A 25,853-nucleotide genomic window follows, 5' to 3' on the forward strand; every position below is an offset into this window, starting at 1 on the left:
CCTGGCTATAGTAAAATTGTGCCCCATCCACAAAAACGCAATGGTAAAAATTCAGACAGCAAGATGGTAGAAACAGGGCTAGGAAAATCACTGGTTTGCTTATTACCTCAAGCGTCTAAAATCCTAGCATAACACCTACATGCATATAGAAGCTATTCTTTGATTCTGAAGCTTTTAGCACACAGTGCCTCAAGCCTTTGTGGAACAGGTGGGTTAAACATTAAAATGGACAAAGAAGACAGAGAGACAGAAACTACCAGTGGTAAGTTCCTCAGGGCAGGGACATGTCTAGGGGAAGAGGACTGGCGTATACAGTTCTGTGATACACCATGTACATTCCTGCCTGAAACCCCGGAGAGCTGCTGCCATTCAATGCAAACAACACTGAACCAAAGGGGCCAATGGTCTGACTCTGTATTAGGTAGTATCCTAAGTCCCTAATAATTTTCTAAAAAAAAGGGGGGTGCTGCTAAGACATTCAAATTTCTTAATCTTAAACACCATCCACAACCAGAGTTCAACACCCACTAAGTATATTGCCTACCACGCACGCCCAATTCCAGATGTGTCTAAGCCCTTCATAGTTATTCAGAAAAGGTCAAACAATACTTTGCCAGATATACTGTAAAACTATATTCTCTGGGATAGGAACTCTAGATATTGTTCTTTAAGTTATCCCAAGGAGGAGCAGTTGTTCTCCGCTTGACCTACTATCGGATGGACTCTCAGCTCAGGGAACAACTAGATGCAAAACAGAAGGTCCAAGATTATGATCTTCTGTGTTTCTTTGTTTAAATTAACAGCAGCAGTCCACCCAGGCAAATTGGGATCATGACTACAGTGCTAGGAATGGAAGGTAAATCCTGTGCCCTTTCCATTTAAAATCATGCAACATCTGTTAAGGTTTTCCCCGGGGCAAATAGTGTATTGTGAGGGGGGTCATGATACAGAGGAAAATCCTGCCCCCGGTGCCAGAGTCGTAATCTAATGAGAGTGGCAGTTTTATTTAAATTTAATGGAGATTCTAACTCTGGATCACCCATATCACATTTAGTTAAGGCCAGTGTTTCCCTACCTTTTTCTCTCACTTGAAAATTACTGAGGGTCTTGGTGGATCACTTAATAATTGCTCTGCCTGTTATAACACTTATAATATGCTATGCTGGATGCTGCATAGGTTAAAACTGTATTTTACAGACACGCTAAGGACCATCTGAACAAAGCTCACAGACCACTGGTGGTCCACAGACCCCGGTTTAGCCCTTAGAAGTTGCAACATTAGCATTAACCATTTTTTATACATGCCTGGCAGTTTTGATAGTAAGGAACAATATCTGCTTGCAGTATTAAATGTTGTGCCCTTAAGTATTACTGTATTCCAGACTTAAGCAGTTGTACATGCATCTTATAACAATGCTGTGCGTGGGGTAGGGAGGAATCAAAAGAAAAAAGAAAGGAAGCTTCACATACTATCCTCTAAAACAGCAAATTCTGCCATCACCTGATTTTTAGTCATAGTGCTTCAGTGTCAACACTGATAACAAGCTGCTTGCAACATCTTCTAACAGTCATTTGTTAACAACATGGAAACTATTGGCAGAAATTACAAAGACACCCTTTTCTCCTCCAAGGTATTCTCCCTTCCCACGCTTCCTCTGAAGCACTAGAGGTAGCCAAACATCACTCCAGGCCAGCTGTGGAATCCAGTGCTAAGGTGACATGGGAGAAATTCATCTCTTGAACCTCTGGTGGGCCAATGCAATAAGCTCACAGTGTAATCCTATGCATGCCTAGTTAAAATTAAGCCCCACAGAATTCAATCAGATCTACTTCCCACTAAGTGTGCGTAAAACTGTAGACTTAATGTTCTTTTGAGAACTATCTTGAGATAATGGAGACTGTACATCAGATCATTCCCAATATACCCACGTCTGACTGTTGATTTAGAACCCAGTCCCATTTCAGAAACTAGTATTCAATGAAACACCATTTGTGTTAAAGTTTTATTGTACTATATGACTTATACCAGTTTTAGACTTTGAATAAAACACCCCTGTTCTTCTACCACATTTAAAACCCAAAACATTGCAGTTGTTTTAACTCAAAAGAGAATGAGAGTGAGAGATGGCACCACACATGGGCCAGGGTTCAAATGCCTTAGGCCAGTCACACACCCAGCCTATTTTGGTGAAGATAAACGGAAAGGATTGCATGTAGATCACCTAGAGCTCCTTAGAAGAAGGGTGAGACACAACAACATCAATTAAATACAAAACAAGAGCATACGAAGCATCAGACCAATGGTTCATCTAACTGCTCAGTCTCCCTTTTTTCCATGGTGGCCAACCAGACACTTCTGAGAAGCCCACAAATGGAAAGTGAAGATACATAAGAAAGAACCTTGAAATCAGAGAATAAAACCTATGGAGAAACAGCTAAGGCTGCACACACATTCTCCTGCTATCAAAGTAGTTAATGAATACTATGTAGGAATAACTACACAAATATCACATTTCATGAGTTCCCTGTGAAAATCAACTAAAAGTATACCTTTATTCTTCTATCACTTTAGGCTGGATCACACATCCCTTTTTTCTTGCACACAGACAATTGAAGCATCACAGCATGTGAACTGGTTAACAGAAGCAGGAGCAGTCCCTGAGATAGTAACTGCTTGGGGAAAAAATGTTACACCAAAAAGTTGCCAGTCTTCATGGACTTCGTACATTGTATTCCACCAGGGGAACAGAAGCACACTAGTGGCCAAAAACAAATCAGGAGTCAGGACTGCTCACAAGTAAGTGAAAAATATTGTTGTGCACCAACCTTTTAACCTCTGCTAGATGTAGGTGCAATTAATTGGTTACAAACTCAATATTATTGGTCACAGAAATGGCCCCCAAGAGTGAATATTACATAGTGTATAATCAACACTATAAATCTATTTGAGTTTTTTACACTGAATATAAAGCATGTCTCTCCTCTGATAATCCTGGGGACTGTATTTGGAGGAGGGTACTAAGAATTCTGTTAGTACCTTATCAAGTCACTCACAGAATTGCAGTTGCCCTGGTTCCCTGTGTAGATATGCTTTCATTGTTTTGCTCATGGAAGTAGTCAAACAGCATAAATTGGGCAAGTGAGAAGAGATTCTCTTTTACACCTAATAAATATTCATTTTGCATTTTAATAAGTTACAATGTTTTTCACTGCACAGGTAAGGTTGTCAACCTGCTTTTCTGCTTTCTTGTCAACTTCAAATATTTCACTTTTAGGTTTTGGCAGTATTCTGTACCTACAACAGCCCTTCCCCACCCACCTCATCTCCTCATTAACCTTTCCCTTTGGATTTGTTTTCCAACTAGCTTGCTTTTGCTGGATACAGCCATCTTTAAGTCCCCTTATTTCCCAATAATGAGATATACTCTGAGAGAAGTACACTAGAGCAGTTAAGGTGGAAATGGTTGTGTGAACAAGGGCAAACATTCTTCTGTTCCAGGACCCCTGCAATTTCTACTAGCTCAGGGTTGGGGTGGCAGCTGCTGTCAGATGAGAAAGGAGGGTCTTGGCCCTGCTCCTTTGCCTTTAGGGGCCAGAGAGGGGGAAGCAGTCCCACTGGCTCCTTGCCCTGCCCCATCGGTCCCACCTCCACTATTGGCAGCAGACCCACACGCCTCAGAGAAGAGCACACTTCCACATGCACCAGTCTTGTAGGGAGAAGTTGCATTGTGTGTGAGCATGCCATGTCTCACTTTTAAAAGCTGGCAGGAGGGGTGTGACAGTTTGTAAAGAGGGCTTGACCTGTACTATTGAAGCCTTGAATACAGCTTCCTTACTTTCTCGGACATTAAAGAGATTCTGTTGTACTATTTGGGATGGAAGCCTTGACAGTCATTCCCACAAAGTTCTCTTATTAAGCTTGTTAATTAGAGTTTGCCACTAAAGGTATTAATTTGTTAAAAATGGAGCACAGAGGAAGAAACAAAAAAACACAGATCACATGAAGTTAATATCTGACTACCCAGAAGGAACTGAGAATTACCTGTTTTAGAAAGCAAATTCACCGGGAGGAGAAACACCACCATTTTCTAACTCTTGACAACTAATGCCTCATTTCAGCACCTGTATCAAAAAGCGAACAAGAACCTCTGCTGCAGATGATAATATATCTATGCAAAATGAGAGCTGATGTAAAAGAATGGCCAAAGGCAACTCCACTCATGACAACTGCTGCAGGTAACAGTGCGAGACCAGTGTCTTCTTGTTACTCATTTGCCGCATCTGTGCACATGCATCTTTAAACACCCATGCACATGTTTCTGATATACCTAAGCTAATGAGGATCCCCAGACAGATATATAAAAGCATGTACAATGCCCTCACTTTATGGGTTTGCTGTGAGCAAGAAAACAAAACAAAAACTGACTGCAGTCTCCTGCAGCACATCTTCATGTGTAGAGTTACCCTAAGAGGTAGGATGTCCTTGGTTCCAGTTTCATCTCAGGTAGGAACTTGCTATAGATGGCCTTAAGCAATGCACTGTTCTCTCAGCCTAAGCCTGCCCCTCCTATCAGCAATATAATACTGGGTTGCTATAAGGATTACTGAGGCAACCTACACAAAGCACTTTGAACATTCTGGGAAAGGACTATATAAATTTCAAGTCTTAATTGTATCCAATTTTGGGCAAACTGCTTTTTAAAAAAATCCCAGGGCAAAAAAAATATCAAAACATTCCCTGTTTCTCTGCATATGAAACACCCTACTTATGTTGGGGAAGATAGTTCTGTTATATTGAAAGAAGAACTGGAATCTGTGGACTTCTTTCCAACTGCAGCAACATCAGGAACTAGAGACATCCTTGAGTGCCATGGCCCAGCATTTTAACTGTCCACTTAAGTATTTAAAAGCCAAGCTCATCACCATGGCATTCAAGTGCCTCCAGGGTTCTGCCTGCACTACCAAGTTTATTATTAATCCAATGACTACCCCCTCCAGCTGTTATTAAACACAATTTGGCAACCAGTTACTATGTCAGCAGTGTTCAATACCCAATTTAGAAAGTGCAATTGTCCTAGAGCAGAGCTGGCTGGCCATTGCTCACTGAACAGTTCTGGTTTCCAAGAGAAGGGATATGTTTCTCATCCTTGGCCCTTCAGTCTTCCTTTCCAACCCCACAGAAAATGTCTGCACAGAAAGGCTTGCTGAAGGCCTTTATTTCAACAAGCATATCCCCCCAAAGAAAAGGTTTCCCACTCCTGTCCCAGAACAATGCTGAAGGTACCTTCCTCGTGTAAAGAAAGGTTTGATCAAAAGTAAAAGGAACATTGAATATGTCAGGCCCAACAAGATGGTATGAATTAGCTGAAGAGCATCAGCCAGGCAAAACGGGAAGGCCCTCACCATCCACAGGGCCATTTGCAGCCCACATAACTGAGCACGGAACAACAACCAATCCACTGCTTCAGCATAAATGTTTACCAGCTCCCATCCTGAGAATAGAAATAAAATCAGACAAAGTTCTGCTTCAAATTAGTTCAGATTGGACAACCTAACTCCAGGAAAGACCACCTGTGTTGATGGAGAAAGCACATATTATTTAGACCCAGGTTCAAATTCCCACTCAAGTCATGAAGCTTAATGGACAGGCCTTAGGTAAGCCAAACTGTCTCAGCCTAGCTGAGCCTATAGCACTGTGGGACTGGGGAAAGCACAGAAGCCGAAAAGTTAATTGTTCCCACAGAAGCCATGATTCTTCCCTGAACCAAGGACACGATTCACATTCTTGGTAGCATCCAGATACCCAGATGAAAATGCAACATACACAAGTACTTACATGAGGTTAAGAGGGAGATTACATACTATGAAGCAATGTCTCTCCAGTGCTGGGGGTTGCCTGGAGGTGGCATTAAACAAATCCAGAGGTGAAATTTGTGACAAAAGGTAGAGGCACTTATGTACAAAATCATACTTTTAGAAGCTATTTCATATGAGGAATGGGCAACATGTAGCCCTCCAAATGCTGCTGGACTTCAACTCCCATCATTCCCAGCCATCATGGCCACTGGTCAGGGATAATGAATGCTGTAGTCTACCAACATCCGGAGGGTCATAGGTTGCCCACTTTTGCTATAGATCATCATAGTTGCAAAAAAGGTAAGGAATCCAGACAAGCAATCATATTGCCAAGTGCAAGGTGTGAGTCCATATACAGGATGCCATTCTGTAACAACTGGAAACAAGCAGAGAGGGGAGCACAGATAATGAGAGGACAGTCCAAAGTCTATGGCGGCAGGTTACCCATAAAACAACTGTGCCTGAAGCTAATTCAGGCCCACCCATCTGTTCACCAGGGATTCAATAAGTTTCCTGGTTTTCTTGGCAAGCTAGAATAGCAAAAAAGAGGAATGAGAGAGGCATGCGAAAGAACCTGGCTGGCTGGTGAGCCCTATCAGGCTGGGTGGAACATGACTTACACAGGCTGGGCTATCCTGGATCGGGAGCTGGTAGCGCCCAAGAGATCTATGGAGCAACAAGGAAAGTTATGCAGCTTCCAAAGCTTTCTATGCTGACGGGGGCTTCTGCCACTACACCAACAGAGCTTGCACCCCAATCTAACAGAGAAGCATCTGATAAGACCCTAAAATGTTTGAGAAGTGCTTGTCTGGAATAGCTGTCTCATGAGTAAGCCTTTGCCGTTTTATAGCCCTGGCCAGGCTGACTCTCCCATAACAATGGTGAGCTCATGAAACGGAGAGCAAACAAGGATGTGTCAGTCCCACACTATGCTCTTGGCTTTTTAAAAATTCACGCTGATACGATCTTGAGTGTAGGAGCCTGGAGCTGTATATTACGATGTAGAAGGAGACTGAAGAGCTGCACACCTTCCTCTCGCTGTCAGGTATCTGGAGGAGCAGTTTCCAGTAGGAAGCCTGCATACCCATTCTAGTCTCTCAACAGAAAAGTTTCAGATGAATTCCTTATAGGTTTTCCCAGGATATAAAAAAGGGTGGAGTGGTGGTTTAGAACCAATGTAGTCTTCTAGTTAGTTTCAAACTGTGGCTAGAGCCTCAGGAAAAATTCTACCTGCACAAGTTGCAGTCAGCTACTTATAAACTTCACAAACTTCTGCAAATGGAATAGAGAAGGGGAATGGGGGAAGACAGAGTGGGCAATGACTTACTAATGATTCCCTCTATGCAAGATTCCCTCTTGCATGAACTATGGTTTTATTAAAATGATCCAAATTTGAAACCAGATCCTCCAATATCACCTGGCTTGAGAGCAGTACATGTGAAAAGGATCTAGGAGTCTTGGTTGACCACAAACGTGACATGAGCCAACAGTGTGACGCGGCAGCTAAAAAAGCCAATGCAATTCTGGGTGCATCAATAGGAGTATAGCATCTAGATCAAGGGAAGTAATAGTGCCACTGTATTCTGCTCTGGTCAGACCTCACCTGGAGTACTGTGTCCAGTTCTGGGCACCACAGTTCAAGAAGGACACTGACAAACTGGAACGTGTCCAGAGGAGGGCAACCAAAATGGTCAAAGGCCTGGAAACGATGCCTTATGAGGAACGGCTAAGGGAGCTGGGCATGTTTAGCCTGGAGAAGAGAAGGTTAAGGGGTGATATGATAGCCATGTTCAAATATATAAAAGGATGTCACATAGAGGAGGGAGAAAGGTTGTTTTCTGCTGCTCCAGAGAAGCGGACACAGAGCAATGGATCCAAACTACAAGAAAGAAGATTCCACCTAAACATTAGGAAGAACTTCCTGACAGTAAGAGCTGTTCGACAGTGGAATTTGCTGCCAAGGAGTGTGGTGGAGTCTCCTTCTTTGGAGGTCTTTAAGCAGAGGCTTGACAACCATATGTCAGGAGTGCTCTAATGGTGTTTCCTGCTTGGCAGGGGGTTGGACTCGATGGCCCTTGTGGTCTCTTCCAACTCTATAATTCTATGATTCTATAAATCCCAACCAGATATTGTTTTTCCCTTCTAGTTCTTTAAGCCCATAAAAGGAAATGCCAATCCAGACAACTTGATAACTCAAAGCCACTGAACTGACTGAATTTTTACTTCAGTGGAACTATCTCAGCATAAGAATAGCAAACCATGGTTTGTGTCATACACCAGTCTGTAACTGAGGCACCACATGTGAAAAGTCTTCCATACGCCTATCATGGCTACCAATTCTAACCACAATTGCAAGAGCCCCTTCGTTTCAGCCATCCTGTTTCATTGTATTCAAACAATGAGAGACCTACAACCTCACTTGTGTGGGCAGACATATACCCCATTGCTGAGGGGTAAGAGTTGTGGGTGACAGAAGTAGATCAGGGAGAAGCAGCCAAGCCAAATAACAAGGAAAGAAAAGCGCCTGGCAGCATTTATTTTCTTCCCCTGCTTTGGTTGCTCAAGAAAGAAAGAGGTGTTGCCAGAAAGGTGTGCAGGGGCAACATCACCCTCTCCTCCTTAAAATCACAGGGCAAGGAGAGGAGACGAAGACAGCTAGCCAGGAGATAGACCATAAGAGGTTCTCAGAACCAATAGCCAATACAAGGTCATAGAGGCTTCTGTGAATACTGTGACTTGTACAGAGGGTGGCAATTGTTTTCTATACAAGGTAATCAACAAAGTTTTATTCAGAGCAGAACAAACGAAGTTTGTGGTCCTAACCGTCAGGTTCAGTAATTTCAGTGTATACTCTAAGTAAAACAAAGTTGGAAACTTAGTTGTCTGTCATTTCTACAGGTAGGACAGTAGCATCCCGTCTTCCAGTGAGACAGCCAATTAAGGAAAAAAGCCTGGATACACAACACCTAAGACAGATAAATACGAACCATTTTGTGTACAAATTTAATAATCAAACAGAACTCTCCGCCAGTATTGCCAGAAGGTTTCAAGAAAAACCCAGCACTACTGAGAACAGGGTCACATTTAGTTTGACAAAAACAAGATTGAAGTTTACACAAATGTGTCAAACCGAGTTTTACAGTAGGCACAGGAATTAAGCTGAGCTATTTTTACAAAGCAAGAACAAAAACAATTTATCAATCTGCCATTTGGCTGCATTCTTTGCTAAAATTTCCATATGTTTAAACTTTGAGATGATCATTTTAATCAATAAATAGTAGTTCAAGCGTCATGATTTCCCCCTCCATGAAAACCATATTTCTATAACTACCTCTGCAGTAGCAAACAAAACATTTTGGGATAATTCTCTTGGGATTGGCAAACTTTTCCATTCAGAACAATTACGACGCACACAGGCAAAAGTGAGCTCAGCTACAATTAAAGTTGTCAGACCATGTTTAACTACATCTTAATCTAATCCATTTTATTTTATACAATCCTGCATCTGGATCTCATTTCCTGAATTCCTGTAGGTATTCTGGGTCACTCTTACAAACCCTTTCAAGTAGAGAAAGTTCAGCCAAGTCTACCTTAATCCAAAACTTAAAAAAAAAACATTGGAAGAAAAAGAGCAAAGCAAGGAGATATTTTGCCCTATCTCCTAATCCTTCTGGAAATCAAAGAGCACTAGTATTTTCCATCAGACAATAGACAGTAGTTAAACAGCACATTACATTTGTCACCCCCAGAGTACTTTTCAAGGGTTAAGCACTTCAGTTCTTGTAGAGCAGCACAATCATCACCCCCCCATAGCTGCCCAAAGTTTTTCTATCATTTCTCAGAGCAATATACACCTCAATCCAGCACCCTGCCCTTCACACAAACACACACACCACCTTTAACTCTACTTCAGCTATGCCAAACATCTCTGTAAGCATTACTTCCGGCTCCTTCAGCTCTCAGCTTCAACAGGGACATTGGCTGAGCAGACTACCCAGCAGGGGATAGAAGAAAGGGAGGGGAAAGACCAGCTTTCTAGCCAAATTAATTTTCGCGTCAGGCACTTAAAGAGGCTGGACACAATTTCCCTGGTACAGATCAGCCAATCCATACTGCAAGAGAACATTGATCGACAGGGAAGACACCTATTAATTTGGTGCTCTTCCCCCTTTGCCGTTCGTATTTATTTATATAAATATATAAATATTACACACACACCTGAGCTGCTTTATGGAACAGTGCATCTGCAATCTCATCAGGGAAACACACACCCAAACAAGGCAAGAAATGTTCAGCATGTTTGTTCATTCTCTCCCTCACCCATCTCCTAATATTACTCCTTAGCATGTTTTTTTAAAAAAGGCCAAACAAGAGTTAACACACTGAAAAGTCTTGAGGTGAAAGGGTGAGGATGGATATTGTTGTGGAAATGGCCTTCCCATGGCCAGTCAGCCAGGCCTTGTCAACACCACTAAGGACTACAAAGAGATAAGGAGGTAACATCAGCATTTATAGCCCCCAAAACAAATCAGCATGGAGCCCAAATTCCATGCAGGATGACAGCAAACAAAGGAGTAACTACCAGGTGTGGGGTTGCCTAAATACACGACAGGTAGCCAGGAGCTTCTACCCCATGTAAAATAAAAGTACGGTAAGTCATATCCCCAAGCAAACCCAAAGCCAGAACTAAAGAGAGAGACTGGAACTTTGCATAAACACCTTCCCCAAGCCAGACAGGTCTTCTGGAGGACAAAGGACTTCCTGACATACCCACCACTGCCATCACTGGCACCAAAAGCAGGTCTCTCACCCATCTCAACCAAGACTTAAAGGAGCACCTCCCTTATCCTCCCTGGATGCCCAGCATCAGGTTCAAATCCACAAGAATGGGGAAAGAGGGGTGGGATGCAAAAGAAGGGGAGGAAGAGTTTGGGGAAATGGGCAAACACACACACACACACACACACACACACACACTTACAGATGTAAAATGTCTGAAGGGGGAGAAAGAAAAAAAGGAGGCCATGCCTGCCCAGGTGTGAAGTGACACAGAATCCCTTTCTCCAAACTGCAAAAGGGAACACCAAGACAGTACAAGTCCCTTTAGAAATGGAAAGGGGAACCTGTGTGTGAGGAAAGCAATTCACAAGAACACACACACAACATCAACAACCCCTACATTTGAGGGAAATGGAAATCAAATGGGAACAGCGCACCACCAGCCCAAAAACGGGAGGACTCGAACAGGAAGCGTGTGGTACTAAGAAGCTCTCATGAAGACACAAGCATCTCCTTCTCCCTGCAAAACCTTAGATGGCAGAAAAACATGGGGTGGGTGGGTTTCCAGATCAACCCTTCAGGCCTCAGCAAATAAACGGGGTTGGAAAAGGGTGCCACCCCATCCTCAAAGACAACCTACATAGCAGCAGGAAGGTGGTTCCTTCAAGAGAGACTGAAAGGATTCCCACTCCATCACCTTCAGGATGGTGGTGGGATCCAGTTAGATGAGTTTGATGGGATAAGAGTTCTTCCGTCCTACCCTCATTCAGATCCATCAAGTATGGAGGGAAGAAGCAAAGGATCCCCTATAGCAAGCTGACAGGATTAAACAAGTCTTCCCCTGACCTTGGATGCTCTCCATTCCCTCACATGCGAACAAGGGAGAAAGAATTTTACCACCCACCCCATCTTTTTTTTAAAAAAAGCTTCCCCCAACTATGTGGGTGGGAACAAATAACGAGAGCAGACATCCCTATGAGGCTTGTGAACCCCCTTTTAAAACAAAACTGGGGGATAAGACTAAAAAGAGAGCCTCACAAACACAGTAATTAGCATTAAGCAATGTATACCCCTTTTAAAAACCTACATAATTTGTAAGAGGCAGGCCTAGTTTCTTCAAGAAGGAAGCCAATTAATTCACAGCCTCAGTACCCTCCCGTCTGGAAGAATTGGGGGTGGGGGAGAAACATGAAATCCTAGAGCCCAATTTGATAAGGGGGGGGGGAGAAGAGAGAAATTGACTGAGTGAAGAAGCTAAATCTATCATTAGATAAACCTCACTCCTTTCCAGTCACACGCACTAGCCTAAATATAATCAGAAAATGATGATGTGGGGGAGGGACGTTGTTGGTTAGAGCCTCAACCATAGAGGCAAATGAGAAATGGGGTTCCCCACCCACTGCAGCCCCAAGTTACTGATATGGGGGGGAGCTCTTTTCCTCCATCCCTCATTTTCCTCCTTTCCCAAGCCAGGATCAAAAGTCCTGCAAAGTTTCCCACGAGCTTCACATTTTGTGCGCACATGCAGTGGGGGGGTGGAGAGGCCAAAAAAGATTCAGAACAGAAGCAGAAATATTTTGCTGTGGGGGGGGGGGAGAAACACACAGCACAGGACACACATGCAGACATGTTCCTTTTCTGCAACATTCTCCCTGCCTCCATGAAACTGGGTGACCGGCTAGGGAGGAGGGGGAAATGCCTGGGGGGGGGGTAGAAAAGAAGGAGGGGGTGTTGGTGCTGAAAGAGAAGAACATGGGAGACCCACACCATTTTTAGGATTATTTTTACATCCCTCCTTAAAGAACTGGGGGACTCTCAAAAAAGGATGGGGTTTATTATTAGTGCGGGTTGAGTTTTATGGTGGGGGGGTACACAAAAGCATAAAAAACCTCAGGAGGGGACACATATACATTTGCAAGCATGCACACCTATTTTGCTGATTGCTTGCATGTCTCAGTCCCTCTGTATAAAACTAAGGAGCTGGTAGAGGGGGAGCATTACTGAAAGTGGGATGGATTTTTGTTTTTGTGGGGAGCAAGATTTTAAAATGATAAACAGCAGCAATCCATATGCACAAACGCACATATTTCCCTCTCCTTTACTCTCTTTATAAAACAGTTAAGCGGGTATGGAAGAAGGGGAGAGATTAAAAACAAAACAAGAGAGCCCGCACACAAAACTTAAACCAGCTAACACTCCTCCCCCCTTTCCGAAACTGTTCAAAAAGATAGAGGGGGAGGAAGAATTAAAGAAGAGTGTTGTTAGCGATGGGGGGGTTTTGCAAAAACAATTAAGAACCGGGGAGAATGGCACGCATACATACACCAGCCTATTACGATGATCTTTCCTCTTTCTAAAACTAAGAGACTGTTCAAAGAAACTAATGGCAGGCACGGAGGGGGGGGCCGCTGGAGGTGTATGGTCGCGGAGGGGGGTGCGCGCAAAAATCATTAAGGATCAATAAGGGAGCACATACAAGTTACTGTTATTTAGTCCCCATTCTCCTAAAAGTAGAAGGCTTGTCACAGAGAGACTTAGTAGCAACAGAAGTGGGGAAAGTGTTAGGAAGTAGAAGGGGGTATTTTTCTTTGGCGGGGTGGGGGGTGGGGAGGTTGCAAAACGAATTAAGAAACAAGAGAGTTATCCCTCCTTAACAGTTTCTAAAACTGTTCAAAAAGAGGTGGTGGCCCAAAGTGGGGGATGTTTTTCTTTTTTTCTATAAAAAAAAGTGTGGGCTTTTTTCTTTCTTTTTTAGGAAGGAGAGGGTTAGAAAACAACTAGCCCCTTCGGCACCCAAAGCAACCCTAAGCCTTCCCACCCCCCTCAAATAATCATCAAAACCCACCATCCTCATTTTTTGTACTCTTGTTTATAAAACTGGGGCGAGAGAGAGAGAGAGACGGGGGGAAAAGAGGACCCTAAAGAGGAAGAGCGCGGCTCTGTTCCGAGGAGGGGGGCCATTGGGGTTGGGGGTCCGTGTGCCACAGGGCAAGGGGGGTGGGACGGCGAGGGGTGGGGGGTCCGGCGGCCCAAGACCGGGGCTCCCCCATCCTGGGACAAGCCGCCCCCCGAGGAGGAGGAGGCGGCGGCGGCGGCGCCATCTTGTTGGGATCGATGAATTGAACAAAGAGGATCAATTTCCGATCGCGGCGGCGGCGGCAGCGGCGGCGCCGGTCTTATCGATGGGAGGGAGGCGGCGGGGAAGCGGGCAGGGGCGGCCGGGCGGGATCCAGCCTTCCTCTGAGGGGGGCGGCGGGGAAAGAAGGGGAGCCCAGGGGAGACGGAGGAGGAGGAGAAGCCGACGCCGCTTCTTGCCGGGACATTTGGGTTTTAAATTTTTTTAAAGGGGGGGGAGAGGCAGGTTTCCTTTTCTTCTGAGGGGAAATGGGGGGGGGAGGGTGTCTGAGGGAAGAAGAAGAAGAGAAGGGGGACACGCAAACACACCACACGCACCTCAAGGGGAAAGCGGGGAAAGGGGCGGGTGGGAGGGAGAGATATGGAGGGGGGGCGAGGGTGGGGTGGGGGGCCCGGACGGGAGAGACCCACGCGCGAGCGGACCCCGGAGCCTGACCTGCAGCTGCTGTAAATCAAAGCGCTTCCAATATTGAAACATCGATCCCACATTGGCCGCCATCTTGAGACATATTGAGACAGAAGTGAGCGGCGGATCGAGCGAGGGAGAGAGAGAGGAGAGAGAGAGAGAGAGAGAGAGGGGAGGGAGGGAGGGAGGGAGGGAGAGGGGGCTGGAGAGCGCACGAGGAGGAGGAGGAGGAGGGAGCCGGAGAGAGAGAGACAGGCAGGCAGGCGGGCAGGCAGGCAGGGGGAGAGAAGAGGGGAGGGAGGGAGCGATACACAGAGAGAGAGGAAAAAAAAAAGGAGGGAGGGAGGCCGGCAGCAAAGCGGAACGAGGCGAGGGCGGGCGGAAAACCCGGACAGGAGCGGCAGCGGCCACTCGAGGCTCGCGGAATGGCCGACCCGGCGGCTGGCATGAGGCGGAGAGAATAAAATAGGCACACACTCATATATACAGTATATGATTTCATTGTAATGGTAACGGTGCAGAGAAAACGAAACTTGATGACAAAAAAGCGTTTACGACGATATAGATTGGGTTGATGTTTTTAATGTATATATTATTTGATTTTAATAATAACGATGCAGAGAAAACGAACTTACAAGTTGGAAGACATATATGTATATATAATTTAATTTTAATAATAACGGCGCAGAGAAAACGAAACTTACAAGTTGGAAGACTATATATATATATATAGTATATATTACTGTATTTGATTTTAATAATAACCGTGCATAGAAAACGAAACTTACTGACAACTTAGAAGACACACACACACAAATATCTGGCAACTTCTGTTTCAGTGTATCTGAAGAAGTGTGCATGCACACGAAAGCTTATACCAAGAACTATCTTAGTTGGTCTTTAAGGTGCTACAGGAAGGATTTTTTTTATTTTTACACAAATGTGTGTGTGTGTGTGTGTGTGTGTGTGTGTGTCACTTTAAGCATAATGGTGCAAATTAGGATTCACTAGGACTATAAGAAAATATTTTTTATTTGATTAATAAAGCCACAGAGAAACAAAACTTCACTGAAATACCCCCCCACACACAAAGGCACATACCAATTTATTTTTATTTTATGTGATTTTAATAATAATGGCACAGAGGCATAGAACAGTGACACATTAGAATTCACATGGGTTTGTTCTACTTATTTTATTTTTACATTTTGCACACTACTTTCCTTTTTTTTTTTCTTTGCAGAAGAGCTGCTGCAGCATTCTCTGTATTTGTACATGCTCTGTACTGTAAAGAGTTTCTTCTGGACTTTTCTTCTTCTGTAGACTTTTAAATGCTGTTATTTGCGTCTTACACAAAAAGGGAGATAGACATGTGGATAATATACAAGTCATATGCAGATAGAAAAATGCCTGTGACATACAGGTAATAATGTTGTGTCGATCAAACGATCAAGCTTATCAGCCAGCCCAGATAAAGGTTATAGCCAAAAATAATAGGTAATGTTTTTTATCAGCGCAGTCCTAGACATGTCTCCTCTCCTCAGATCTGTAATGGTGAAATCAGATGCCTTCATCTGCCCCAGCTGCAATAAAACATGTCTCTCCTGTATTGGTCTCTACAGCCACAGCAGACGCTGCAACTCTCCAAAGGTTTGGTTGACAGCATACTCCATTGTCTCTTGAGTTATTGCCAACAATAACTTCCAGGTAAATGTTTGTGCGTATGTAGCATAACAGCCTCAGTCCTGGGAGGCCAGGGTTCAAATCCCCGCTAAACTGTGAAGCTCTCAGCCTAACGTACCTCACAGGATTGTTGTGGGGAATAGATGAGGAGAGGGGGAGAGCCACGTACTTCAGTTTTATGTCTTATAATGGATAAGAGCTATAGTTACCTTAGTCTTAGTTGTGCAATCCTGTTCCCAAATACCTGCAGGTAAGGCTACATACATGCCATATATTTAAAGCACACACACACCCCCAAAAAATATTGGGAACCACATTTGGTTAAGGGTGCCTGAAAGTGGAGTTAAACTACAGTTCCCAATCATCTTTCCAAGGGGTGGGCTTTGAATGTAAGGTGTGCCTGCAGCCTAAGTCTTGTTGCGTTTGATGGGATTTGCTTCTATATGAGCAGGTAAAGGATTATTACTCTTAACGCACAACCTTGAAGTAGTCCTCCCAGCAATATTCTGATAATGGTGGGTAGGAGAAAAGGTTATAGAATATAATGACCGTGATGAGCCAGGAATGTACATTTTCATTAAGTTATGGCAAGGCAGACTAAACAAGGGGCAAGGGAACTAGGGTCACACAGGGTCTGGACCACTTCAGAATGTGTGTAAGAAATCACATGGCATCACAGCATTTTAGAACTGGATAGAAACTTAGAAGTCCTTTAGTTCAGGGCAGTAGTGTTGTTGCAAATTCAGGATCCCTTCATGATAGACACAGGCCCTCACAATCACACCCCCTTCTAAAATTATGCAACCTTCTATACAACAGTCTTAGAATTATGCAATAATAACATTTGAGGATGCATTGCAAGGATCAGTGCTGATTGCCATATGTTTGCCTTTTAGCTGGATCTACCATTTTCTGGGACGCGGGTGGCGCTGTGGGTAAAACCACAGAGCCTAGGACTTGCCAATCAGAAGGTCGGGAGTTCGAATCCCTATGACGGGGTGAGCTCCCGTTGCTCGGTCCCTGCTCCTGCCAACCTAGCAGTTCGAAAGCACGTCAAAGTGCAAGTAGATAAATAGGTACCGCTCCGGCGGGAAGGTAAACAGCGTTTCCGTGTGCTGCTCTGGTTCGCCAGAAGCGGCTTAGTCATGCTGGCCATGTGACCTGGAAGCTGTACGCCAGCTCCCTCGGCCAATAAAGCGAGATGAGCGCCACAACCCCAGAGTCGGTCACAACTGGACCTAATGGTCAGGGGTCCCTTTACCTTTCCTTACCATTTTCTGGGCATGTTCATGTGCAAGTGTTTCAGAGAGCTCCAATATCTTATTTCTGAGTTACCTGAGGTTATGTTTTTCCTTAAGTTCCATTGTACGCCACAAAGCTTTCACCCCATTCTCTTGAAACTGAAGCTCCTTGTGCTTTCTGTGTTCCTAAATGCTTAGTTTTGGAGCATACAGAACAACATCTTGTTGGTGCTCTTCCTGCCCTCCTCCTCCAGAGTGACCCAAGGAGCCTGTCTCCTCACCTCCTTTCACTCCGATGGGCTTCAGTCAGCACAAAGGGTGAGAAGACCTCTTATCCGTGGCTAAAATGCTGATTGGGTGGCTCTGAAGATTGGGCTCCTGCTGCAGAAATAGCAGTAGGTCTCCAGCTCCCCACAACCCCAGACCACTCCATCTCTGGTCCAGGGACCTCTAGATGTTGGAGAAAACCCCCATCATCCTTGACCACCAGCCCTTGCAGTTGCTAGCTGAGGCTGATGAGAGTTGGAGCTCAACAAAAACTGGAGAGCCACAGCTCTCCCACATATTCAATCCAAATTCCTCCTCAGCGCAGGAATTTCGTTCTATGTCCATGCAGAAGCTCCTAGGTTCAGTCCTGGGCATCTGCAGCTAGCGCTGGGAGAGGTCTTGGTCTGGAATCCTGGATCGCTGCTGCCGGTCAGGTTCAATGATGCTGAGCTAGATAGATCAGTGGTCTGACTTGGTATAAGGCAATGCCCCTATGCCCCTAAATCAGTGGTCAGCAACCTTTTTCAGCCATGGGCCGGTCCACCGTCCCTCAGACCATGTGGTGGTAAAGGTAAAGGTACCCCTGCCCGTACGGGCCAGTCTTGCCAGACTCTAGGGTTGTGCGCTCATCTCACTCAAGAGGCCGGGAGCCAGCGCTGTCCGCAGACACTTCCGGGTCACGTGGCCAGTGTGACAAGCTGCATCTGGCGAGCCAGCACAGCACACGGAACGCCGTTTACCTTCCCACTGGTAAGCGGTCCCTATTTATCTACTTGCACCCGGGGTGCTTTCGAACTGCTAGGTTGGCAGGCGCTGGGACCGAACGACGGGAGCGCACCCCGCCGCGGGGATTCGAACCGCCAACCATACGATCGGCAAGTCCTAGGCGCTGAGGTTTTACCCACAGCGCCACCCGCGTCCCCACCCATGTGGTGGACCGGACTATATTTTGGAAAATAAATGAAAGAATTCCTACGCCCCACAAATAACCCAGAGATGCATTTTAAATAAAAGGACACATTCTACTCGTGTAAAAACACACTGATTCCCGGACCGTCCATGGGCCGGATTGAGAAGGTGAATGGGCCACATCCAGCCCCCGGGACTTAGGTTGCCTCCCCCTGCCCTAAAGCTAAGCTCATACTCGCCTCCCTTTTTGACATGGGGAGCCTCCTACAATGCAAGTGTTCTGCAGATTTCAGGAGTGGTGAAGGAGGGCTATGCCACAGGATTCTTCTGCCTTATGAAGCAACAGCATAGATCCATGACCAATACTGGGAAATGCTTTGGGGCTGTATAAAGATGTTGAGCAATGGAACACATCCAGGAAAAACCGCAGGATCTGTTTTCCTGGAGGCTTTTAAGATGAGACAGGATGATCATCTATCAAATATTCCTAAATTCTGGGAATTATCTAATTGCAAGCAGTGAGATCTCTCAATGTGATTCAGACCTGAAAGTCATGAAACCCAAGGAACGAAGAGAAATCAGTTAAAGACAGAAGTAGGATGTTGTTATCTGATTGCAACCTGGGGGAAAACAACAACAACAACACCCCACTATCATCTCTGCATTTATAAAGAGGCAACTGGGTCTGAGATTTGGGCGAGGATTCTTTTCTGACTGGTAGACCTTCAGTCTAGATCAAGAAACACTTAAAAGTACAAGAGACTGCAACACACAGAGTAGGGTGACAGGTTAGGAGCAGGGAGAACAAGTTAAAGCACAGTGTTTTATGCTAAACAACACGATCCTATGCACATTTTCCTGGGAGTACTATACCACGTGAATTTATCTGGGTTTGCTTGTGGGTCACAATGCGCAGAATCGGGTTGAAAATGAATTAACATTTTAAAGCCATTATTGTATTACTTTGCATTTAACAGGGTGCTTTTTAAAAACAACAACAACAATGTAATAATACATTCTGAACAATTTTGAACAAAATCCTTGGAACAACATAAAATATCAGCACACAGGAAGGCAGCACACAGCAGTGTTCTATCTGACAAGGTTAGTTTTAAAAGCCCCACAAGAACTCCATGATCAATTTCCCAGAACCTGGAAAGTAGTTTTTTTTCTGGAAGTCTAGGACAATGTTAATTAGATAATATGTACAGACCTCAGAAGGCCTTTGTACATGTACTGTGTGTGTGTGTGTGCCTGCACTGTGATTTAGAAGGCATCCTGAGGGTCATCGAGTCCAACACTACAATGCAGGAATCTTAACTGAAGCATCCATGACAGTCGCCCATCCAACCTCTGCTTAAAAACCTCCGAGGAAGGAGAGTCCACCAGCTCTTGTGGGAGTCTGGTCCACTGTTGAACAGCTCCACCAGAAAGCTCTTCTTGATGTTTAGTTGGAATCTCCTTTCGTGTAACTTGAAGCCATTGGTTCAGGTCCTACCCTCCGGAGCAGGAGGAAACAAGCTTGCTCCATCTTCCATTTTGCATCCCTTGAGATATTTGAAGGTGGCAATCGTATCTCCTCTCAGGCTCCTCTTTCCCAGGCGAAACATGCCCAACTTCCTCAGCCGTTCCTAATGCTTGCTTTCCAGGCTCTTGATCACCTTGGTTGCCCTCCTCTTCCCTAAGAACAAGAAAGTTACAGGATTTTGATGATTTTCAGTTATGAAAAATGTGTATGTTTTGTAAGTGTGGGTTGTTGGTGTAGTGGATAGAGCATCTAAGACCCCCCCCCAAGTGGCCAGAACCACACTGCAGACAATCACACAATCTTAACACCCAAGCATCCCAACACCACTTAGCACCCACCCACCCATGTGCATATTTAACACATGCATTCAAGCATCCTCCCTGATTTATACTGGGGATGATGTGGCTCTGCAGATGTTTTGGACTCCAACTTCCTCCATCAATCCCATTCAGCATGGTCAATAATTGGGGACAATGAGAGATGCAATCCAGCAACATCTGGATGTAAACAGATGGCACTCTGTAAATAAAATAAATATCTGTTGTGAGGTCCTGGGACTGGGTGGGCTATAAGAGAAATAAATATGGTTCATTGACTTCCACAGGACAAACTCTGTAGGATTATATTTTGAAGTGTGTTGTGTGCTGAAGAATTTATGTACGTACTTGTTTGTGTAACGGAAACTCCAGGGAAGTGAGGATTGAGCAGTAGCCTCGTGTGTGTGTGTGTGTGTGTGTGTGTGTGTGTGTAATGGATGAACCACCCCCATTCCCACCCCATCCGGTCTTTGCTCTAAGCCATGCCTCAAAGAAAATGTATAAATAGGCACTCCAGCAAATTCAAGCCCTCTGCTTTTTATTTAGGCAACTTTCAAAAAGAGATTATTCATACGCATTGCTAGTGAAATCAATACCAACCTTTCCGCCGAATCAGTGCGTTTAAAATCATGGCAAAGGTTTCTGCAGCTGTATATCAAACTCCATTACTAAGGCATTGTGTTCAGTCTCCATCGCCGGCTTCCTTCACGCTAAATCTGCTAAATAAACTAGAGCAGGGATGGGGAACCTGTGGCCTTCCCCATGTGGTTAGACTCCAACTCCCATCACTCACAGCTGGCATGGCCACTGGTCTGAGATGATGGAATTATATTCCAACAACATCTGGAGGGAAACAGGTAAGCCACCCCTGGACCACAGCCATATATGTAGTATATGTTGGCTGTGCAGGTGCAGTGAGGTAGATAAGTTTGCTGATGATACTAAATTGTTCAAGGCACTTAAATCAAAAGAGGTTTGCAAAGAACTCCAAAATGTTCAAGGGTCTGGAAACCAAGCCTTATGAGGAACGGTTGAGGGAGCTGGGTATGTTTAGCCTGGAAAAGAGGAGACTGAGAGGAGATAGGATAGCTATTTTCAAATACCTAAAGGGCTGCCATATGGAATATGTAGCAAGCTTGTTTTCTCCTGCTCTGAAGGGTAAGACACAATGGATTCAAATTACAAGAAAGGAGATTCCGACTAAACATCAGGAAGAACTTTCTGACAGTAGGAGCTGTTTGACAGTGGAACAGACTCCCTTGGGAGGTGGTGGACTCTCCCTCGGAGGTTTTTAAGCAGAGGTTGGATGGTCATCTGTCATGGATGCTTTCGTTGAGACTCCTGCATTCCAGTGGTTGGACTTGATGACCCTTCGAGATCTCTTCCAACTTTACAATTCTGTGATTCTGTGTTTCCAAAAGGAGGTCATTGGGAAAGGCCCAGGAGAGGGCAACCAAAATGATCAAGGGGATATAGCTGATCTCACAGCTTGAGGATGTAAGAGGTTGGGACCCTGCTGCAGAAAGAGTATGGGGTATTTGGCTCTTTTGGGGGGGGCACTGCATAAGTGGAGCCCCTATCCTAGGATGCAAGGATTAAACTTCCAATAAATCATACCCTTATCCAAAGTACATGAAAGTGTTTAGGGATGCTTCTTTAGTGAGCCAGAGATACCCATGGAAATATCAGGGAAGGCTTTGCAGTTCACAGATTCACAGGCCTTCTTCTCCGATACAAGATACAGTCGTACCTTGGAAGTCAAACAGAATCCATTCTGGAAGTCCATTCAACTTCCAAATTGTTCGGAAACCAAAGCGCGGTAGCCGTGGAAGCCCCGTCGGATTTTCGGCTTCCAAAAATAGTTTGCAAACCGGAACAGTCACTTCCAGGTTTGCGGCGTTTGGGAGGCAAAACGTTCGAGAACTAAGCTGTTTGAAAACCAAGGTATGACTGTATAAGTTCAGTACACACCACCAATCTAGACATAGGGTAGGTACCCCTGGAGAGCCTGCAAATCACTGGAGCGCCCTCGATGTAGATTTCCTCTCCCAACATCCCCCCCCTTCCCTGTTAGGCCTGATGGATCCGGGTTGTTAAGAATGGGATCACGCAGTCTTAAGCCTAATACATTGTGTGGCAATGTTCCAATTTTAACAGCGAGAGAACAAGGAGGAAAAAATAAAAAAACCAGAAGAAGATGTCTGTCTAGCCTGAGCCAACTTGCTGGAAACACATCTGGTTAAAATTCAAGGTTTTAAATCTGCAGTAATATTTTAGAAATACATTTGGTAAGTATTAAATTGCTATGTTGTAGCTGGTAATATTTACGATTGCAATGTGTTAAGCAGAGGTTTAGATCTGTCAAGAGAAAGGAATGATTGTCATATGGCCTAACAAATGGGCCGAGGATATAAATTACATTTTATTGTATTTTTAAAAACTTTATTGTAATCTTGTTCAAAAGAGCTATGTCTTTGTCAAGTCGTTGCCTGTTCAGAATAAAAGAAGGGGTTTTTATGTGCCTCTGTTACAGCAGCCTCAAGTGCTACCTTCAGCGTGGGAAGGAAACGGAAGGGCCTCATTGTGGTGAGCACTCGGCAATTTAATCTCAAACGGAAGATGGATCATATATTCTGAGGAGAAGATGAGCAATGTTGCATTCCTGGAGGATAGCTCTATTGATGGCTATTAGCCGAGATAGGAAAATGGAGCCCCTGTTTTGCACCTCCAAATTGCAGACACCCGGGTCCGGCCCTATCGTTAGGCAGAGTGAGGAGACTGGCTCAGGCGGTCAACACTGAGGGGTAGTGGAATGCCACATGTGCTCTCTTCAGCTAGCCTGAAGAGAGATACCTTTTTAGTTTATTAATACTAATATATTAATACTAATTAAGGCTGCAATCCTATACACTTTCAGTGCACCTTACCTCTGAGCAAACATATACATTGTTACCTCGGTTTATGAACTTAATCCATTCCGGAAGTCCATTCTTCAACCGAAACTGTTCTTCAACTGAAGTGCGCTTTCCCTAATGAGGCCTCCTGCCGCCGGTGCCCTTCCACCAACCGGCTTGTGTTCTTAGACCAAGGTAAAGTTCGCAAACCGGAACACTTCTTCCGGTTTTGTGGAGTTCATAAACCGAATAGTTCATAAACAGGGCTGTTCTTAAACCGAGGTACCACTGTACAATGGTACCTCGGGTTACGAACTTAATTCATTCCAGAGATCCTTTCTTAACCTGAGGCACATTTTGTTAATGGGGCCTCCTACTGCCAGCGTGCCGCTGGCACACGATTTCCGTTCTCATCCTGGGGCAAAGTTCGCTACCTGGAGCAATACTTCCAGGTTAGTGGAGTTTGTAACCCAAAGCGTTTGTAACCCAAGGTACCATTGTATACGATTGCACTGTACAGTTTCCAGCCTTCATTGCTATTAGTTACTGATAATATGACCTCAGATAGCGAGGCTCCGTTGGGCTTATTAATTAATAGCAAAACCATATTATGTACTAAGCAATGCTAATTTGCTAGACGGTCTTAAGCAGCAATTTTATTCCAACAGCTTCTCTTCTCTCCAGGGTTCTACACAGAAACACGACGCTGGGGCATCTTTTAATAGTTTAAAAACAAAACCTTTCCCCACAAATGTCTTAATGAGGAATTTATTTTATAATTACTTCCCCATCTTCTATGGCCTCTCTCCCCCTAACTTAGCTGTCCAAAGTTAATATATCAACAAATATTGTTTATTGACTGAAGATCATTAATTACCAAGCAATACTTCATCTTGTTTTTTGCTTGAGCCTGACCTTAAGGTCGAAAACCATCTGCTAAGGTCACAAAGATATGTGTTGTCAGAAGGAATACATTTCATTCCATGCTGAGAGATAGAAGCAAACAGACAATATATTTTCTAGGGGAAATGTGTTCTTCTGTAGTCCTTTTTTTTTTTTTTTTTGTTTCTTCTTGTTTGCATACCCTAACTTATTTATTTTTCCTCTTTCAATTCTATCAGGCTTTTCACTGCCAATAAATGGTTGGTGTTGGCAGAATTAGCACTTATACATCACCAAAAAACGAGGAGCAAAGAAGTCACAGAAAATCTGCATGTTTCAATTTATACATATAGGTGGGGATTCACAATTAAAATATGAACACAATCCATTTCACCATTGCAGGAATGATCATAACCAGGTGAGCTCTGTTGCCTGGCCAGTTGGCTGTCCAGTTGCTAACTGCTTCAGTCTTCCTTCGCTGTGACTCCTGCACTAACAGGTTTGGACTTCTCCAGCTCAACAGTCCTATGATTCTGCGATTCTGCTAGTCTCCCTCCTTCGAGCTTTCATCTTCATCTTTAAACTGCCCTTGGACTGGACAGCCCTTCCAATAGAGGATTGTCCTTTATTGTCCTAAGGGAACTAAGGGTAGAACATCTGCTTTTCTGCGAGCGTGCCCATAGCAGAGAGACAGGAGGAACCACCCGCAGCAGTGGCAGGACATGCCCATAGCAGAGATGGTGGCAGGGGTGTGGCCGCAGTGGGTGGCGCACTCCTGAGGCCAATATCTGCCACCTGAGGTGATTGCCTCACCTTGCCTCATGGGCAGGCCGGCCCTGTTCCTATGCAGCCCTGCAACAAGAAGTCTGTAAAATAAGGCAGTATCCTGGGCAGTTATCTTCAGGTTCTTCTGAGGCAGACAGACAGATAGATGCAATTTAGAATACTCATGTAAGGTAAAGGTAAAGGGACCCCTGACCATTAGGTCCAGTCGTGGCTGACTCTGGGGTTGCGGCGCTCATCTCGCTTTATTGGCTGAGGGAGCCGGCGTACAGCTTCCGGGTCATGTGGCCAGCATGACTAAGCCGCTCTTGGCGAAGCAGAGCAGCGCACGGAAACGCTGTTTACCTTCCCGCCGGAGCGGTACCTATTTATCTACTTGCACTTTGATGTGCTTTCGAACTGCTAGGTTGGCAGATGAATACTCATGTAAACATCCTTAAAATATCAATGACTTCCCTTCTTCTCTTTCCATGGCTCATTTTGCATCTCATAAATCCCTGCACATTTTACAAAAACCAAACCATTCAGTATTCCATCATTACATCCATCAAAACGTATTCACACTGTTGAATTTATCTTAATGTTGCCAACATTTTCAAGTGTACACGATTCTCTCCCCCCCCCAACATATATACAATAAACCCAACATATATACAATAAACGTTTTCCAATCTTCTCATCTTGGTTCTTTATCCTGAAACTGGATTTGGGTCAGGGGTGGAGATCCAAGGGGGGTAAAAGCAGTATTTGAATTTTGACTGCTAAGTAAAACAGCTAAGCAACATAATAATAATAAATAAAGCATATCATACATGGTGGCAGCATGTATGGAACAGCTTTTCCCCAACACTTCCTCTTTCACCTCTGCGGCTTTCATTCCCTTGGATGGGAAACGAACGGCCTAGTTTTGGTTTCTGCAGCAGGCTAAAGGCTGCTGGCCTTAAGTCATCAAGGACTGACAGGGGAGAAAGGGAGAGACAGGAACGAACAGACCGATCCTTCACATAATTACTCAGAAGCACAAACATTTCACAGTGGTCAGCCCATTGTATTACTTTGTGACTACAATGGCTTTTAAGCAAATAAACCGAACTGAAGGGACTGATACTAAATCTCTTGAAGCTAAGGTTTGCTTCTGTGCCACAGGGTACCTTCCATCAGCTTTGGCTGGTG

At 44.6% G+C, this 25,853-nt stretch overlaps 1 protein-coding gene and 1 long non-coding RNA gene across 9 annotated transcripts in view; one reads left to right on the plus strand and one right to left on the minus strand.

The window, feature by feature from the left end:
- The window catches only part of CUX1 (cut like homeobox 1), a 267,797-nt gene extending 253,344 nt beyond the window's left edge, over positions 1-14,453 (minus strand). For 3 of the 7 annotated variants that reach the window (XM_082201345.1, XM_082201343.1, XM_082201341.1), the window contains exon 1: positions 14,182-14,453. In XM_082201345.1, coding sequence (XP_082057471.1) covers positions 14,182-14,259 — 78 coding nt within the window. In that variant the 5' untranslated portion in view covers positions 14,260-14,453. The remainder of the gene's footprint in view (positions 1-14,181) is intronic. The other 4 variants (XM_082201347.1, XM_082201344.1, XM_082201342.1 and 1 more) reach the window with 4 other exon arrangements.
- A 42-nt stretch (positions 14,454-14,495) lies between these two features.
- Positions 14,496-25,315, plus strand: LOC309520165. Of its 2 annotated transcripts, none has more exons than XR_014214157.1 (4): positions 14,496-14,746; positions 15,721-15,883; positions 22,655-22,925; positions 24,137-25,315. It is a non-coding gene; the product is annotated as an uncharacterized lncRNA (long non-coding RNA). The 2 variants fall into 2 exon arrangements; XR_014214158.1 differs by having other exon boundaries at positions 15,799-15,883.
- The last annotated feature ends 538 nt before the right edge of the window (positions 25,316-25,853 follow it).

This window comes from Podarcis vaucheri (assembly GCF_965113315.1).
Source record: "Podarcis vaucheri genome assembly, chromosome: 15".
In the NCBI taxonomy this organism is placed as follows: domain Eukaryota; kingdom Metazoa; phylum Chordata; class Lepidosauria; order Squamata; family Lacertidae; genus Podarcis; species Podarcis vaucheri.